The sequence below is a fragment of the Centrocercus urophasianus genome, unplaced genomic scaffold, assembly GCF_019232065.1.
Source record: "Centrocercus urophasianus isolate 14NV4802_14NV808 unplaced genomic scaffold, USGS_Curo_1.0 seq_31, whole genome shotgun sequence".
Taxonomy (NCBI): domain Eukaryota; kingdom Metazoa; phylum Chordata; class Aves; order Galliformes; family Phasianidae; genus Centrocercus; species Centrocercus urophasianus.
In genome coordinates, this window is record NW_024884878.1 from 334459 (window position 1) to 351922 (window position 17464).

Sequence of the window (17464 nt, forward strand, 5' to 3'; positions counted from 1 at the left end):
AATAGCTATTAAATCATAATTAAATTATATCTACAGATTTATACACATGCATTTTCAGATGACACTATTATGTAAGAAAAGAAAGACCAAATGTTACACATAAAAATTCTTTCAATGTCTCTACCAAATTTGAGGTAAAACAAGAAACCTTAAGAACTGGAGCATTTTAAGAGTCCATTTTTGCTGAAGTCATTCAAAATTTCAGCATCTGAATATCCATTCTTTTTGAACTGGTGATAAATCTGACTTTTGAACATTAAAGCCAAAACTGAAGCAAACTAATAGAGATTATGTGAATAAAGCCTGACAGTTCCAATGACGATAAAAATAGATTTTTCTTTTTCTCTCCTCTGTTATCAGAACTGCATTAACGTGGAAGATCTTAAACAAGACCGGGCCCAGCACTGACCCCTGAAGAACTCCACTAGCTACAGGTCTCCAACCAGACTGCGCTGTTCATCACAACCCTCTGGAATTGCTGTGACCTTCAGCTGTACTGAACTGCATCTCAGAGTTTTGACACTGTACCACTAAAGAGAATAAGTTAGTGAAAAAAATAATCTAAGGAATTAAAAAACTTTGTATGAAGATTCTGAACAGCCATGTTATTCTTCATCCAAATAAGCATATGTGTGAATTGGAAAAAGTCTGTGAACTATGCTCCATCTATTTGCCAGTTATGACATATGGCAGTAAAACAAAACCACACATCTAGCAGCTTATTAAAACAGAGCTAGTAACTTCCAAATTCTGTACGAAAGAACACTTCTAAGAATACTCACCATGCTTCTTCTAATATAGTCTATAGCTTTTTTCATATCCATGCCTGACCAGTTATCAAGCATGTAGCAGATGCAGGAAGCACAGTACACAAACCTCATATCATTCTCACTTCCTTCCAGCACTGCACAGAAACTGTAAAGAAAGATTTTTCTTATTAGTGCTGTGTAGGTTTTTATATCAGAGATTACAGAAAGCATTTTGGAATTGAATAGTTTTTCCTTTCAAACATTATTACCTACACCTGCTTACAGCATCCAAACAACTATAATAAAAAAAATACACCTGATTTTCTTTCCAGAAGATGAATTTTTAGCTAAGCTGAACAAAAGGAAGAGAACATTTAGAACATTAACATTTAGAGGCTTGCACAACTCTACTTCTAGCAGTGACACTGCTCTTTATTTAATCAGAGACGTCAACACTTAACATTCTTCCACTTATTACACACATACTGATGCGTAAGTTTCTATCCTAACACTGTCCTTGGCAGAATTCTTTGCGTTCCTTGAAACCTTCATAGCCTTTCTGACCTTAATTTCAGGATCAGATATCCTTGCATGTGTAAATGTAACTCCATCACCATTTCTAGCAGAAGTACTTAGAGCTACACGCAATACCCCTTTCAATTTCTTGTGGCTACGTTCCATCTCTGAGAAAAATTTTGCTTCACGTAACACTGCACTGCGCAATTTACTGCATAATCTCTGCTTCCTGAGATTCTTATAAAGAAGACAGGTGCTGTGATTTGCTACCTGCCAAGACTCTGTTTTGCTCAAAGAACCAGATATTTTAACCAGTATTTCAGATATTTTAAAAGTTAAACTGCAGCAAGAAGCCAGCACAACAAATCTATATTTTAATAAGTCCACTGTCTGATCTATTAAAATAATAATAAAGGTTCTTCCGACTCTGGAGACAGTCTTTCAAGGACCACTAAGACACTCCTCCTTTGGCCCCAGGATTCAATTCTGTAGTCTATCATCCTGTTGCATACAGAAACTTCCAATATATTAGGATATACATTTTCCTCTACTAACCCCAGTGGTGCCAAGCCATCTCCTCTGCAGCTCAAATCGGGATGAATGCTGTTGCTTTTTGGATATGGCAAAGATTTGGGGAACTAGGACACTTCTGAAGATGTGCAAGTGTTGTGGCATAACTTCATCCTGTACTTTGGTAACAAAGGCACTGAAGGTTATCCAAATACTTCAAATCACTTTCAGCAAAGGCCCATTCTTTTCTTACTTATTCTTAAACTAAACCTGGCCCTAGAATACTTACAATGGACTAACGTCCAGAAAAATTTTTTCCTTCATTCAGCTTATTTGATATTTCTATCTGGGCAAGATAACCAGTGCCTTTGCACATCCTTTCTCTTTGGTACTTTAAAAGTGTTTTTCATAGATATCAAAGTGTGCACGACACTAGAAGTTGACGCCTACCCAACACTTCTATTCCAGAAATAGCAAAGAACTCTTGTTTCTTCTGGGGTCAAGTTGGCCTTCTTTAGCAAGGAGAATGAAAAATGGCATCAAATGTAAGAGTTATCAGTCTGCACATTAAAACTATATGTGTTACAAATACGTAGGAGTTAATTGCATGCAGCTTATTACTGTAGTCAGGCAAGATTACAAGCAATTGCTTCAGAACACTAGTGTGCTAGGAGCACCTCATCCATTACTCTGTCTTTTGGACATACTTCAACAGCAACAGTGATCCAATATCTGTAACAGGAATGTTCAGAGCAATGGAACAGACACCTCCAGGTGTTTGAAGAAACTGCTGGCCAAGACAGACCAAAATAAATGTGTATACATATAAAGCTATATAGCTATACCAGTAAATAAATGAGAGCTGCTCTGGAAGTAGTGGTTTCATTGTGAAGTAAAACAGTTCCATTGCAAACAACATTTCCACAATTCCGCACTTCTTAAATATTCTTTCAAAAATGATATTGAGTAAAATTTCTCAACAGGAACAGACGTCTCCAAGAAGTTTTCATCTACTTTAGTCTGCATTTACACCTGCTACTGTTTAAAATAAAAAAGGAACCAGATGTAGATTAAGCAGTATATCTGGTCTATTAAAAAATGCATGTAAAAAGGATGTATCTCAAATTAAAATTTAGTAATATTATACTCACATTTATAATTAAAGTTTAGGCTAATTCATCCTATATATTGTTATACTGAATCTCTCAAAACTGAATCAAGTTTACCGCTTCAGAAAGCAGAGCAAACATCATCTTAACACTGCTCCATGTTACTGCAAACAAAAAAAAAAAAACCCAACCAGAGAATATGAATACTGAAAACCTCACCTACATGAAAGATACAGCACAAAATACCCTATTCCTAAGATCAATTAACAATAATAAATATGCATGGTTGTAAGCAAGCCTCACAATGTTTAGAATGAAAAGCAAAGACACAAAATATTGTTTGGTCTTGTACCCTATAGGTGTTCTTACTGACCTCCACCAAAATGCCTACTAATGGAGAGAAAATACTGTAATTTTCCAAAAATCATGTTTTTCATGCCTCACTCTACACCAAGGTTTTATATTCACCTTACAAAGAATTATAAGATATGTCTTTTACCTTCCATCCTCTAGCTGGAGAGCTCTCAGTCCTGCCAGTAAGGCATCTTTATTTACTCGGCTTAAATCATCTCCAAGAATAAGCAGACACGACAGACCTGTGTAAGTCATTGCTATGTGCCCACTATCATAAGGATGAGATACATCTGAGCCCTAGAAGAAAAAAAAAAAAGCAAGAAATAAAAGACTGAAACATTGCCACATCTTTTGTCAGGCATCCAACTGGAAAAGGAAAAAAAAAAGAAAAAGAGGTAAACAGTTAATTTCTCTTCACTGATTAGGCTTAAACTGAAGACATTCCATTCAACTCTTCTGAGTTAAATCAAGTACTTCACAGTTCTGCCACCTTTATCAGTAGGTCAGTATGAAAGTTCAGAAAAGATCTTTTGTGAAGCCTGATATCTATGCAACAGTTAAGCATATAAACTAGATGAAAGTTTATCTTGGGACATCACTGGACATTAGCTTCCTTGCAGTAGGGTAAGCTGACTATTAAAGAGCATGGAGATCCTCCCCACAGGTTTTAGAATCTAATCTACAAGAAGAAAGCAGTGCAGGGCATTATTATCAGTCTCTGTCATCAGAAGCAATAAAAGATTACCATGTCACTTATTTTCATTTCTACTTTAAAACAATAATCAGAGCTTAAGCAAAGTATTTAAAGAGCAAATAAAATCAACTGAGAAGCTTAAATGAAAGTTAAACAATGACAGCATAAATCACAAAACGAGGGACAGAAGACAGTAACACACCTGGGTTTTTATTTTTGCCTGCGATGTAAGCAATCCAGGATTGCACCACTGGATGACAACACAAACCACAAATAACAAGCTGGTTTTGGGTACTTAGGCTTGTTCATTCTGCAATATTTGTTTTTAAACATGATAAAAGCTATTTCTATACTGAGCAGCCACAACAAGCAAATTTTCAAATTACAGTTTGTCTCAACAGAGCCCATTTCTGCCCCTGAGGTACCAGTGCTCCCATCACTCTCTAATGATGCTCACATCCACAGTCACAAAAACACAGCACGAGTGATGTTTGCAGGGACTTCAGTACGTATCTGATCCAAGCACTCTCAAGCAAGGACACCTAAAACAGGGTGTCCAGGAACATGTCTAGCTGGCTTTTGGAGATCTCCAAGGAAGAGGCTGCACAGCCTCTCTGAGCAAACAGTGCCAGGGCTCTGTCACTGCACAGCACTGAAGTGCTTCCTGCTGGTCAGAAAGAACCTCCTCTTTCAGTTTGTCACCACTGCCTCTTATTGTGGCACTGGACACCACTGAAAAGAATCTGGCTCTGCCCTCTTTTGTACCGAGGAGGAGCAAGTTGGCCAACCATACCAATACAGGCATTCTAACAGTACCCAAAATCTTCTTTTCAAAATATCTTCCCCATACGATGTGCATTGTTAGGGGCCCAATACTTGTGATGCATTAGCTTATTCCAACTACAATAAGTCCTGCTGCAAAAATCCAGATGTACAGGATAATACAAACTTGCTTTGACACAAAACAAGTTTTCAGTTTAAAGCAGCTGATAAATTTACTTCTAAGCAAAGGAGGTGTCTAATTGAAAAACCCAAACCTGGACCAGTTCTGAAACAGAAAGAATTCTCAATATTCCAGTTCTGTAATTAAAACTGCTCAAATTTTGACAAAAAAAATATGAGATACGCAGCAGCAGCAGAGAAATATTCTGAAAGGTTCTCTGCCATTAGGACTGACTGCAGGTCCAGTTAGTAACTACGAAGAAAACTAAGCTTTCAAATGTCCCTATAATTGAAGTCAAATTGTAATGAGAAGAACAATTAATTTTGCCTTACTCAGAATAACATGGAGTAGGGGATGTGCAGAAGATCCATCTGTTCATTTCACACAATGTAGGGTACAGAGCCTGCAAATCAATGTTAACTGTGCACCACTGCTCTGCTGACACGTTTGTAAAGCCGTTTGTAAAGCTAGTCCATCTCGACAGCAGTGCTGACATCAGGAGTAATTGAACAGATATTGTGAAACACTTCAACTTTACTTTAAAAAATATCATTTTCACAGGAAGACTGTATTTACTAAGCAAGTTAGCTTTACTCTGAAGATATTCTAACTTGAGTTTTTACAACACTTATGAAAATTCTACCAAAAACTTCTAATACAAATGTGCTGGGATATTTGGGAAATTTTTTAAGGCATCTGTAGTTTCCAATATTCTCCTAGTAGCAATTTTTCACATAACATCTACATAAAATAACTTAAAATTCTTTGTTCACCAAATTTTTTTTATTGTACATTTCTATATCCGCATCAGTTCCACAGAAGCTTTGGTGGCCTACAGACATTTAAATAATTGGGTCCTTTGTTTCACTCACTGCAGTAAAAATGGGCTGCTGAAAAAATGTTATAAGCATATATATAAGATATATGGTACGATCTTGAAACTGAACTGTACCATTCTCTCCTCCAAACTGGATCAATCACTTTGGCATCTGCACAAAGTTCAAATTCCACATCCACATACTTTTCCATACAAACATTTCAACACGTACCAGTAGCACAATGTTTTTCCAAGCAGAGTATTAGCAAAAATCTGCAAGTGAGGTAGTTTTAATAAGGAGCACAATACGTACTTGTGTGATGCATATAAAGCAAACAGTAGTATCTTTTGGCTATACTTCATGAAATTAATACCTAAATTAGTACTGCCACCTTTCTCTATCCTCAAGCATCCACATAAACACTCAGGTATGGGTAAGGCAGAACAGATTGTTGAAGTGCATAATTTCCAAGTGTCATAATATATGGAATCAGGGAGGTGCTCTCAAGAACAGATGCTTTTAGGTTACACAGCTACCTATACAACTCATAGTCCTCCTTCAGAACAGGATTATTTTCCGGCAAGTAATTCAATTCTTTACACAATAAATTGCAATACTGGTAGATATTTTGATACGTAATTAATAAACATCAATGGAAATGACAGAGTCTGAAAGAATACATTTGCCTTTCAGCCAAAAATCCCAATAATTGCATCTAATATTACAATAAATTTGAATTAAAAAACAGATGACTCAGAATCATGAACAGAATTACTAAAAGGCACACTGGCAAAAGCCAAGATAGAGTTTCATGTGTATAATTATGGTTGGATCTTAGGAGCTCTTGATAGTCTAACAGGTGATTGTTTTCAATATACAATTATTGTAAAATATACAACAAATATAGATATTCACCAGAAAATGAATGCAACCTGTTCCTTAATCACAATTACTCAATTTTTAAATGTATTGAAATTCACTTTATCTTCTGGAATCCATGTAATTATTTCAAGTTCACTGTGATACTACTCATCACATTTGGTTTTGTACCTATACATACCAATGCATGCTTTACAGACTAATGAGACAGACACAACTGAGTAAGAATAAAAGATGCCTTTGATAGGACATCAATCAGAAGAACTGGAAATTATAGGAGGAGAAAGAAGTAAAACTAACCAAACAAACAACTCCCTTCTTTCCGATAAAACTGTATTTTTTTTTTTCCAGTTAAAGAGGAAGTTGAGAATTCATAGGAGTTGAAGGAACCAGACCTGAGACAACTTGCTATCACAAAGAAGGACTGCAGTGGCTCCTCTAAAGCAAGGCTACAGCGTGTCTCAAAGGTTTTATGAGATGACTGCTAGTAATTTCCATGGATGGGAGGAAGTGCTACTCTACTGTCTTTGCTATGAAGAATAAAGTCAGCCAGACCTTTTGTAAAAGCCTGGCCTATGTTTAAGAAAGACGCTGTAGTCAAAGCAATTGATATTTAATGGGTTCCTTGAGATTTGATGAGAAGTTCTTCTTAAGATCTACAAATGAAACTAGAAATGGAACTATTTCGGCTTTGTAGACATTGTAAGTCAATGCAATAGGAGCAGCAGCAGCTAAGCAAGCTACCATTCTCAGCACAAAAGGAACACTGCTGTCACCACTGGAAACTGTGAGCTTCATAGGCCAAGGACAAAGACAAACAAAATGAAATTGTTTTAAGAATGATAACAGTTACTGCTCAAAAAACAGCACCAGCAAAAACACAAGTAGCCCACTAAGGCTATAACTACATTACAGAACAATGCAGATCAATACAGCCAATGTTGCTGTCCCAGTGCCCACATCACATGTGCTGCAGAATTGAGGCCAGCTGTAGTATGGCTCCTTGGAGTACAAAGTGCATTTGGGATGTGTTTGCAAGACAACTTTCATTCTAAGGAGCTCAGTTAGTGTGTATTACTCCTGTGGAGCAAGCACACTGAAGTGTAGTTATGAAGTTCTCTGCTGATCTGAATTAAAATGTCGTGTAGACACACTGTGAGAAGACAACCACAGGAATACAACCAAGTTATCTATGCAACTCAGGTTTTGTGATAACTGCAGTTTTCAGGTCACACTGGAAACATTAACTTGGTTCTTGTGCGGAGAAAAACAGTCCTACTCTATGTGATTTACCATCATGGTTTCCACAATATGAGGTCTCCCTTAAAATTAACACTTAAAGATGCAAAGTGATGCAAAGCTTTCAAAGATTCAGGTCTTGTTCACTGCCATGATAAAATTCCACAGCACATTAGCCAGAACAGCTATAAGCTTAACTCATGGTAACCAGGAGTTTTTAAGACTCACTCTCTGCTTTGAAAACACAGGCAAGATCTTTCTGAAAATCTAAGAAGTGCTACAAAACATTCCTACAGAGGCAGTCTGACTTTTCGAGATTTCTTCTCTCTTGGCATTGGTGTTACAAATATGGATCATTTTGGCCTAGGGAAAACGCAAGCCTGTGTCAAGAAGGCAAAACAGATCTTTTTTGTTTTTCTCCAAGTGAAAGCATATGCTATTTACCTCAATGTTTTAAATAGTTCCAGGTACTGGCTTTCAATCTAGCTCCTAAAACACATTTTAACAGTTCGAAAATATCTAGACCCATCTGAAACTGTAAGGAGATTGTTAGCCCCGATTTTCAAAAGTTTGTGTAATTTCAGTAACTTCAAAACTGAGAGAACACAGAACCCAGAGCCACCTCAGAAAAAAAAAAAAATCCAATTTAAATGGTTCATGTTTAAGAATGTCTTTCTTAAAAAGTGGCTTTCTGAATTAAGATTTTCAAGGATTTTTAAGACTGTGCTGTGACTTGGTCAAGTTTTTATTTTATTTTTTCTTACCAATGCAAAGAGTTGCAGAGAGACCACCATCAAACACTAAAAGAATAACAGCTGAAAACAGAAAGTAAAAAACAAACAAACAACAACAACCAAAAGAGCTATCCTGAAAACATCAAGCAAAGTTGAGAGAATCTAATGTATGTCTTGATTCTTCTGTATTATCTTGTAAGGTTCATAGTTTCAAGAGAGATTTGGCTACCTCCAGCATGGCAGCTTCCCAGAGCTCAAAAATGAAACCACTATAGGGGTATGCAATAAATAAACAATTGCCAATGCAAGTCCAAAATGCTTACCAGCATTTAAAATAATGAATAAAGAAAAATGACAAGGCCTTAAACAGTACTGAAAGTCACTCAACTTGTTTAATCTCTAAGTCATTTCAGAACATTTTCAGCCAATAGTACTGAAAATCCTTCAAACCTTTGTATGCCTACACGTCAACCAAATGTGCTTCCTTTAATGTAGAAGCAATAACAAGGTATTATGAATAGAAATCCCAATGCTTTAATAAAAAAGCACAATTATCTGGAAATGCTTTTCTGGAGATAATGAATGGACAAACTTGTAAATGATTTCCACAGGTTACATGATTCCATTCCTTTGTTCCTTCTGTGGACTGGTTGACACATTATGAGGTAAGGATGGCCTGCAATACATTTCCTGAAAGGACAATATTTAAGTCTGAGACATGCACGTTCTATCACGTTCTATTACTGAGCATTAAATTAAAATACTAAAAAAACACCAGCCATATAATGGGCTAATGATAATGTCATTTGCCATTTCTGTGTTTTTGTCTTAAGAAAGCTATACAAGATGTCAGAATTATATGCAGAACTCACCCATTCAGCTTTATTCAGCAAGCAATAGGGAGGACTTGAAAAAGGTTACAAAACACATGTTCAAGAACTATATTGCATGACGCTGACTCAAACCTTTGACAAAATGTGACTGAGCATTTTTATGACCTCGGTCTGGTCTGAATAAAGTTATGTCTTTATTCAGTTTGCTATGCCACTGTACCACAGTAAAAGCACAACAACATAAAACAGTATCATGATGGACAAAATGTCTATCATACAGGTAGACAAATTCATAAAGTGATAGGATTACAACTGTCTGGCAGATCAGGCACAGAGGAGCTATGGTGGGGGTAAATGTGCTATCAGACTGGCAGCTAGTCACCAGTGTAGTTCCACAGGGCTCCATTCTAGTGCCAATTCTTTTAAGTATTTTCACCAATGACTTGGGATACAGGACTTGAACATCTACTAAATCAGTTTGTGGATGACACTAAACTGGGAGGAGCTGTTGATTCTCTTTGAGGGCCTTGCAGAGGACTTGCAGAGATTTGCAAGAGAGATTTGCCTTGCAGACAAACTAGAGAGCTGGGCAATCACCAGCCATGCGCGGTTTAACAAGAGCTAGTGTGAACTCTGCACCTGGGACAGGACAACTTGGCTATATGTAGACTGGAAAGCAGCCTTGCAGAAAGAAATCTGGGTGTTCTGGTTGACAGCAAGCTGAGTCTGAGACAGAAGTGTGTCCTGGGAGCCAAAATATCCAACTACACCCTGGGGTGCATCAGGCCTTGCACTGCCAGTGGGCAAGAGAAAAGACTGCTCCATTCCGCTCTCTGCTGATGCAGTGGCCTCATGTTGAGCACTACATGCAGATTTGGGCACCACAGTATAAAAAGATAAAACTATTTATCTATTTAACTATATATAAGAGTGTTTGTAGAAGGCTATCAGGATGGAGAAGAGTCTAAAGGGGAAGATGTATGAGGAGGGGCTGAAGTTCTTTGATTTGTTCAGCCCAGAGCAGAGGAGCTGAGGGGAGGTTTCGTGGTGGCTGTGGCTTTCACAGGGAGTGAAGGGGCAGTGCTGAACTCTGCTCTCCAGAGGCAGCAACAAGGCCCAAGGAAATGGCATGGAGCTGCCTCAGGGGAGGTTCATGATGGGTGTGAGAAAAAGGTTCTTCACTGGAGATTGGTCTGGCACTGAAACAGCATTGCTAAGGTAATGGCCATGGCCCCAAGCTGATGGAGTTCAAGAAGCATCCAGACAATACTCTAAGATATAGGGTTTGAGCTGTGAAGGCAGCAGCAGCAGTAGTAGCAGCAGCAGTAGTAGCAGCAGTGATCCTTCTGAGGATCAATACCCTGACTTGGGATATTCTGTGACTGTGTGCATTTATTCAGGTGAATGATTAACTGGCTCTGTTCTGACTAAATCAGTCATTTTTAAATATACAAATATACTGACATGACTGTCCACTATTTTCTCTTTAAACTTCAATTATCAGTAGAAATCCTACAATATTTAGGCTGTAAGCAGTTTTGCTTTCTTCCCTTCAACTGATCGCTACTGAGATTAATTCCAATTAAAACAGAGGATTAATTCATTTTACTATAGAGCTCACTGCAGACACCATCTGTAGTGTAAAACCAAATAAATATCAAAGCAAATCAAGGGTCAGAAGACCTTGCCTATCGCATGCTGCTGTATTACCTGGTGTTGAGATGTAAAAACTCTCTTCATAATTTTTTTTCCTTGTTAGAAAGCATAACTTATAAAAATTGCTGCTATATGTATCTGATGGACTTACAATGCAAAATAAGAGTTATAAGCAACTAGTGGGCCAGAATAGATGAATGACTGATTTAGTCCTACAGGCTACTCAGAAACATAAAGTTATGCTGCTAACAGCGAGTAAAAATGAGGTCAGAACACACCTCACACTTAAGTCAATTCAAGCATTTTTACACAACAATAGTCATATGAATGCATCTGCCTTTGCTCTCAATTTCATGCTGCAGGATAAATTCAGTGGGATTTTAAATGTGGCTATCTTAAATAGCAGTACAACAAAATATTTATAATTTAGTGCTCTTTCAGGCTTTTCTTTAGAGAAGTTTGATTCTTCATCCTCAAGCACACTAAAAAAACAGCCCATTTCTTTCAAGCCTTTCCTGCACAATGGCACATACATCCTCTTCCAGCCAGATCAGATCTTTTGTATTACTGTTAGCAGCCTCTGCTTCCCTCTTTTCTTCCTCACAGCAAAGGCACTTTCGTTTCATATACAAATTTCAGTGCACTTCAAGCATTTAAGCACTTGAATTTCACTTCCATGGGCAGCAAAGGATCCTTCCCTTACAGTCACTGACAAGCTGTCATGAGCAGAGGCTTCCTTAAGTTTGAGTGGATCCCAGGGGCAATTAAATATCCATGCATAATGATAGGAAAAAAACTGAAGAACAGCACATCCCGCACCATTTAATGTTGACTTTGTCTGCCCTTCTCTTCCTGATAGCTAATATTTAGAGAAGTTTTCCTATGCATTACAGGTCAGAAAAGCAGAAAATGCAAAAAAGCATTCTCTGCTCTTCTGACCAAACCACAACTTCTACTTTAGTTTCTCCACTGCCTCTGAAATAAAAGCACCACCATTTCAGAAGTGCTGCATGATTCTTAAAAGCGTTACAAACGTTTCTATGTGTTAACAACAGTTAAACCCCTACTTTCAAGATATTGCACAATTCTTCAGATATTGTTATAAAAAAGACACCAGATAACTTACAGCCTAATTGATAAAGCACCTCTCCAAACACAAATAACTGACCTTGGAGGGATTGAACGGCATCCCTAAATATGAAGAGCCTCTGAATCCACAGCGATTCAAGTTTGATTCTGGAAAAGACAAAAAATAAAGATTCAACCAGTTTGCTTTGCTGAAACATTCACTGTTAACCATAATTCTCTATTCAAAATCAAGACCTGTTACTGCAACATCATTCACAGTACTATCAGAATTTGCACATGTGCTACGTATGTTCCCAACTTCAGTCTATTATCATTCTGATTAGTACAAACAATAACAAACACGAAACAACATACCAACCAAACATAAAAAAACCCAAAAGTTAAATCAATTCTTCTGGCATAACAAAACAACAGATTTTTCTTTTTCTTTCCCCACTTGGTGGAGACAGCTGTTCACATTAGCAGAGAAGTTTCCACCAGCCTCCCACAAGTCAAAGAAAAACAAAAAGATTACTTCCCTGTATGAGAGCCCCTAGTTAATAGAATATTTTCTTCTCTGATTTCCTGACTGTCAATACCCTCTGTTCCCACATAGAATTGTTTTATGATACTTAGCAACATGTACAAGAACAAATACACTATCTGCTGTTTCAAGCTAGCACTGACTTTACTGTTTGAGAGATAAAGTTAAATCAAGGTGAACAGCAATTTTTAAATTTGAGCCATTCCTCCCCCTCATTCAAAACACAGGTGAAGAATATTTTCACTACCAAACACCCCTACTAGTGATTCTGTTATGATGTTTTAAACATGTCAGAATACCTAGGCATGTATTACAGAAGTGCATTAGGCATGCAGAAGTGCATGAGAAGTACTTTTTAGAGCCGATCATTGTACAGCTTCTGCAGCAAATACTCTTATTTCTTTACTCCTCAGAATCTGAAAGTAAAGTCTAGCAACTACTATAGTTCCACAGTGCTCAGGTGTTCTTAAGTTATCTCTCCATGATTGCTTTTTTTTTCCTTCAGTCTTGGATCCAAAAACCTTCGTTGAGATTAGGGAAATTTACACTCTGCTACAATGGCTGCTCCAAAAGTAATACGTTCTATTTCTGTTGGCCCACAGCTTCAGAAGTGGATATTGGTGGTTGAACTTTCCCACCAATACTGTTACGGTCTGTTGCTGTGACAGGCAGCAGTGCAGGAATGGCGTTACCAAATGCCATCTGACATGGACGCACATATAAAGGTATCTAAACAAGCTCCTTCTTGGGAAAAAGCGTCATGCACTGACTCTCACAGGCACTTGCTGAATGTTTGTGGAGACCAAACAGCGTTTGTCAGATGGTAAAGTAGTGAGTGGTGCACTTCAGCAGCACGGATGGCAACAGTGGGTCAACTCTGCTGGCGCACATTTTTGTAAGTGTGGCATGCAGGCTCTTGCCCATCAATGGTGAAAACATAGCCAATGGTGGTAACTATGTTGAAAAGTAGTGTTTAGTAGTTGAGATTTTGCTCTATCACTCAGTGTTCTTTTCATCTGTTGTATTTTCCATGGAAATAAACAGGAAGCATTACTTTCAGAGTGACCTACATAACTGGACAACAACAGACATAATGTGGTCTACCAATTACGTGCAGTTTATCACACACAGAGGAACAATCAGTTCCCTCGTCCTCTGCCACCCCAATGTCAATGCAGCCCAAGATACTGTTGGCCTTCTGGGCTACAAGCACACAATGCTGGCTCACGCCCAGCTTTCTGCCCACCAGAAACCAAAGCCCTGCTCTGCAGGGCTGTTCTCAATGAGTTCTTTTCCCAGTCTGTACACAGATATGGAATTGACTCAACCCTAGTACAACAACTTGCACTTGGCCTTACTGAATTTCCTTAGGTTCCCATGGACTCACTTTTCAAGACTACCCAGCTCCTTCTGTATGCTCTTCCCTCCTTCTATTTTATCACGTTGGTGTCATAAGCAAACTTGCTGAGGGTGCGCTCAATCTGTTCCATGTTGCAAAAGATTCTGAAGCACACAATAAATAGTAATCTGAAGGAGTAATTTAAGGTCCCAAAGCCTGGTTCTCAAAAAGCATCGCAGTTTGGAAAATAATACAACATGAATAACTCTGGAAGGGGACAACTAGAATTCCTATTTCTTAACTAAGAGACTTCCTAGGCAAGAGTGGAAGAAATTGTTATTCAAATGTCCCTTTTCAGTAAAATATAACCCAGGTCAAATATGCTTAAGTAAACTATAAAATACACTCTCAATTAGCACAAATACAGAAAACCTTAATCCAGAAGGCAGTTTTTACCCTGCTGACATGTAACTAGTCTGGGCTGCTGCAAAGAAAGTCGTACTACAATTAGGACAGCACTGCAGTCAAATAGAACTCAGATTCTAGTTGCTAGGTGAAAGAACTCAGCCTGGAAAAGCTGATCCTTACCATGAATGATATTACATTATGAACATAGAATCGCAATATGAAATCCAGGCACAGTTGCTGTTGGTGAGTTACCTTGACTGGCTTTTTACATGACAGTCAGAGACAGTTACAAGGCATAATCAAAAATGAACTAGTTGAAGGAAATCAGAAGCCATTATTCCCTTTAGCTGTTCAGCTTCTCTGCAGTGTTTTAAAACTTATATTGCACCACCAAACTGCTAACAACTGGAAACCACTAGGGGTAATACTCAAATGCTGTCAGTGATCTAAAATTTTGTTTGAACAGTTGCTTTTGGTTTCCAATCCCAGGCTTTACACACTGGCTCCGAGAAACACAGTGGTTTGACTTTTCAGCACCCTCTCTACTATGTAATCTCAAAAGTGAAATTTTATCTCCTCTTCCAAAAAAAAATTAATAAAAAAAAAATAATTGTCATGAATGTGGGCACAACAGATTATTCTCAGAGCTTCAAGACTACAAATGAATGCTTAATTTACAGTTGCAATTCTTGAACTAAAAAAAATACAGTGCTGAGCTAATAAAAGGAACTGTTAAACAGAAAGTGAAAACAGATAATTTTTAACCAGATAACTGCCACACTGACCTCATGTGTCAAGCTTTTTAGCTTCCTGTTGCACACACAAGTTCTGAACCAAGTGGGAATCAAAGGAAAATTATGGAAAAAAACACTGTCTTTCAGTTTAAGCACAACATCTCACTTTCTGCAAAGCTGGTTTTACAACTTTAGTAAAAGCTATCTGCATTTCTGATCTTATGAAATAGATTGCAGTTCGACTAGCATTACTTTCTCGAGCTGCAAATAGCCAGTCAGTAACAGAATTATAAAAAAAAAAAAACAACATACTGTAATTAATAAAAATGAATCATAATTTATGTGCCTTGTAAAAAATTGCTGGATCCATCAGTTCAAGCCCCCAGCCATCAGGTGAAGTACTGAGTCTAACTTCTATTAAGAATTGGTACCACCTGATGTTCACTTTCAGAGTTAAGCATACTTCAATACTTCCTGAAATAGCCAAAGATAAACAGCTTAATAAACTTTACATCAGTCAATGCACATGTTACAAGCTAAGCAAAAAAAAAAAAAACAAAAAAAAAACACAGAAGAAGGCTTCATATGTGACAACACAAATAAATTTAATCATTTCTCAAACCAAAAGACTCCACATTTACATAAGGAGCTGAGATTTTACCTTGAGGAAAACCACATCATTTAAGTATTTCCAGGCCAGAAAGTCCTTATGACATCAGAACTCCAAGTGATAACCAGGGGTGACTTTCTAAGAGCTAGGAGCTTTCTTTTTACAGAAAGGACACTTTTGTTATTTATCTTCTATGATCAGCCTTAGATGGAAAGAATGGCACATTTTACTATTAGTTCTTCCCATTCACATTACCCATCTTAGAAACCTTTAAAATCTTAAAATGCAAACCAAGAAACTACAGCTTTAGATAGTCAAAGACAGTCAGCATACCCAGCTAAAGCAAGTTACAACTTCTCATGTTGAGAAGAAGTTCAAAATTTGAAATTCTGCTCAGATCCTGCTTTAGGAGAAAAAAAAAAAAAGCTCTGACAGAACAAAAATCTGATGAATCCTTTGGAAATTTCACTAGAACTTCCAAGAAGTATGTCTTAGTCCAAATACATAATTTCTGATAAGGCTTGTAAGAGACCTTTCCCCATCCACCTTGAAAAGGAAAACAAGAAAGAGAAAAAAGCATTTTCAAGATTTCAACTTCTCTCTAAAAGAAAACAGTGAAGTCTTAATGAGAATGCATTGAGCACACAAACGAAACAAATGCCATGGATTAGCCATGCACCTAAGCAGAACATTTGCTACATGTGCAGGAAAAGTAAAATCACCAGAATCTACAGAGACAACATCTCTACATATATTTTGATAGTTACAGAAGACAGCAATAAGTTCAAGCAATCATCTAGTAACAGTAGATTTCCGTGTGAGGATCAGTTATGATGTGTGACACACCACTATCTTCTCCTAACTGGTACTGGAACAGTTTCTAAAACACATGAGCTGAAATCAGTTACAGTACTTGAAGGGCATCGCTTGGATGCATCTCGTTTCACAAGAGCCCCAGGAACCGTTTCTCAAGTAAAGCCACGGAAGAACATAGCTTACCCAGACAGAACTTTAGCTTTGTGTAGTACATTTCAGTTAGGTTCACAAGGAATACATTTGCTTTCTTAGTCAGCAAGATCAAGATCTTACCATTTTGCATTAATGAGCTTTACTCTCATTTAAAGATTTTAAAAGCTAAGAACTGAAGCTTTCCTTAGCCATCAGGCAAATCACATACCAGTAAATAAAAACACACTAAAAAATATCACAGTACGTGGTGAGATTTTAACTAAGTCTTCTTATAAACCAAATTCTGAATTTTCTACCAAGTTCTGTAATATTCCTAAATATCCACTCAGCCACTCACTTACGTACTCATTTTGCACAAGAGGACAGGCAGACTGAGGCAGAGACAATTAATAAGGTGAAGAAAAAGCTGTGTGTATTAAGGAAAGCACAGAAGGAATTTATTCACTATTTCCCACTAGCAGGCAGATATTTTGTCAATAATCTTAAGATTACTGGAGTTTGTAACTCCATAAATGACATGATTAAACAATGTTATAATTAAAACGTTTAAAAATCAAACTTTCTCAGAAAAAGGGATATAACAGCATGCAAGTCAAAGAAACTGCAAGAGTACCTCTTTAAAAGCAGATTTTTTTTTTTTTTTTTTGGATACTTGGAAAGATTCTGATGCAGCAAGCTAGCTGCCATTAACTGGAGATGGACAAAAACTTAAAAGAAGCTCTGGTGCTGCAGCCTACTGAAGTTTAGCTTTTTTTTTT

General features: G+C 37.5%; 1 protein-coding gene across 1 annotated transcript in view; it reads right to left on the reverse strand.

Annotated features, from left to right (window-relative positions):
• Positions 1-24: 24 nt before the first annotated feature.
• The window catches only part of LOC122166010 (geranylgeranyl transferase type-1 subunit beta-like), a 24643-nt gene continuing 7203 nt past the window's right edge, over positions 25-17464 (reverse strand). The window contains exons 3-5 of the mRNA XM_042829466.1: positions 12203-12270; positions 3384-3535; positions 25-915 (exon numbers count right to left, since the gene is read on the reverse strand). Coding sequence (XP_042685400.1) covers positions 723-915; positions 3384-3535; positions 12203-12270 — 413 coding nt within the window. The 3' untranslated portion in view covers positions 25-722. The remainder of the gene's footprint in view (positions 916-3383; positions 3536-12202; positions 12271-17464) is intronic.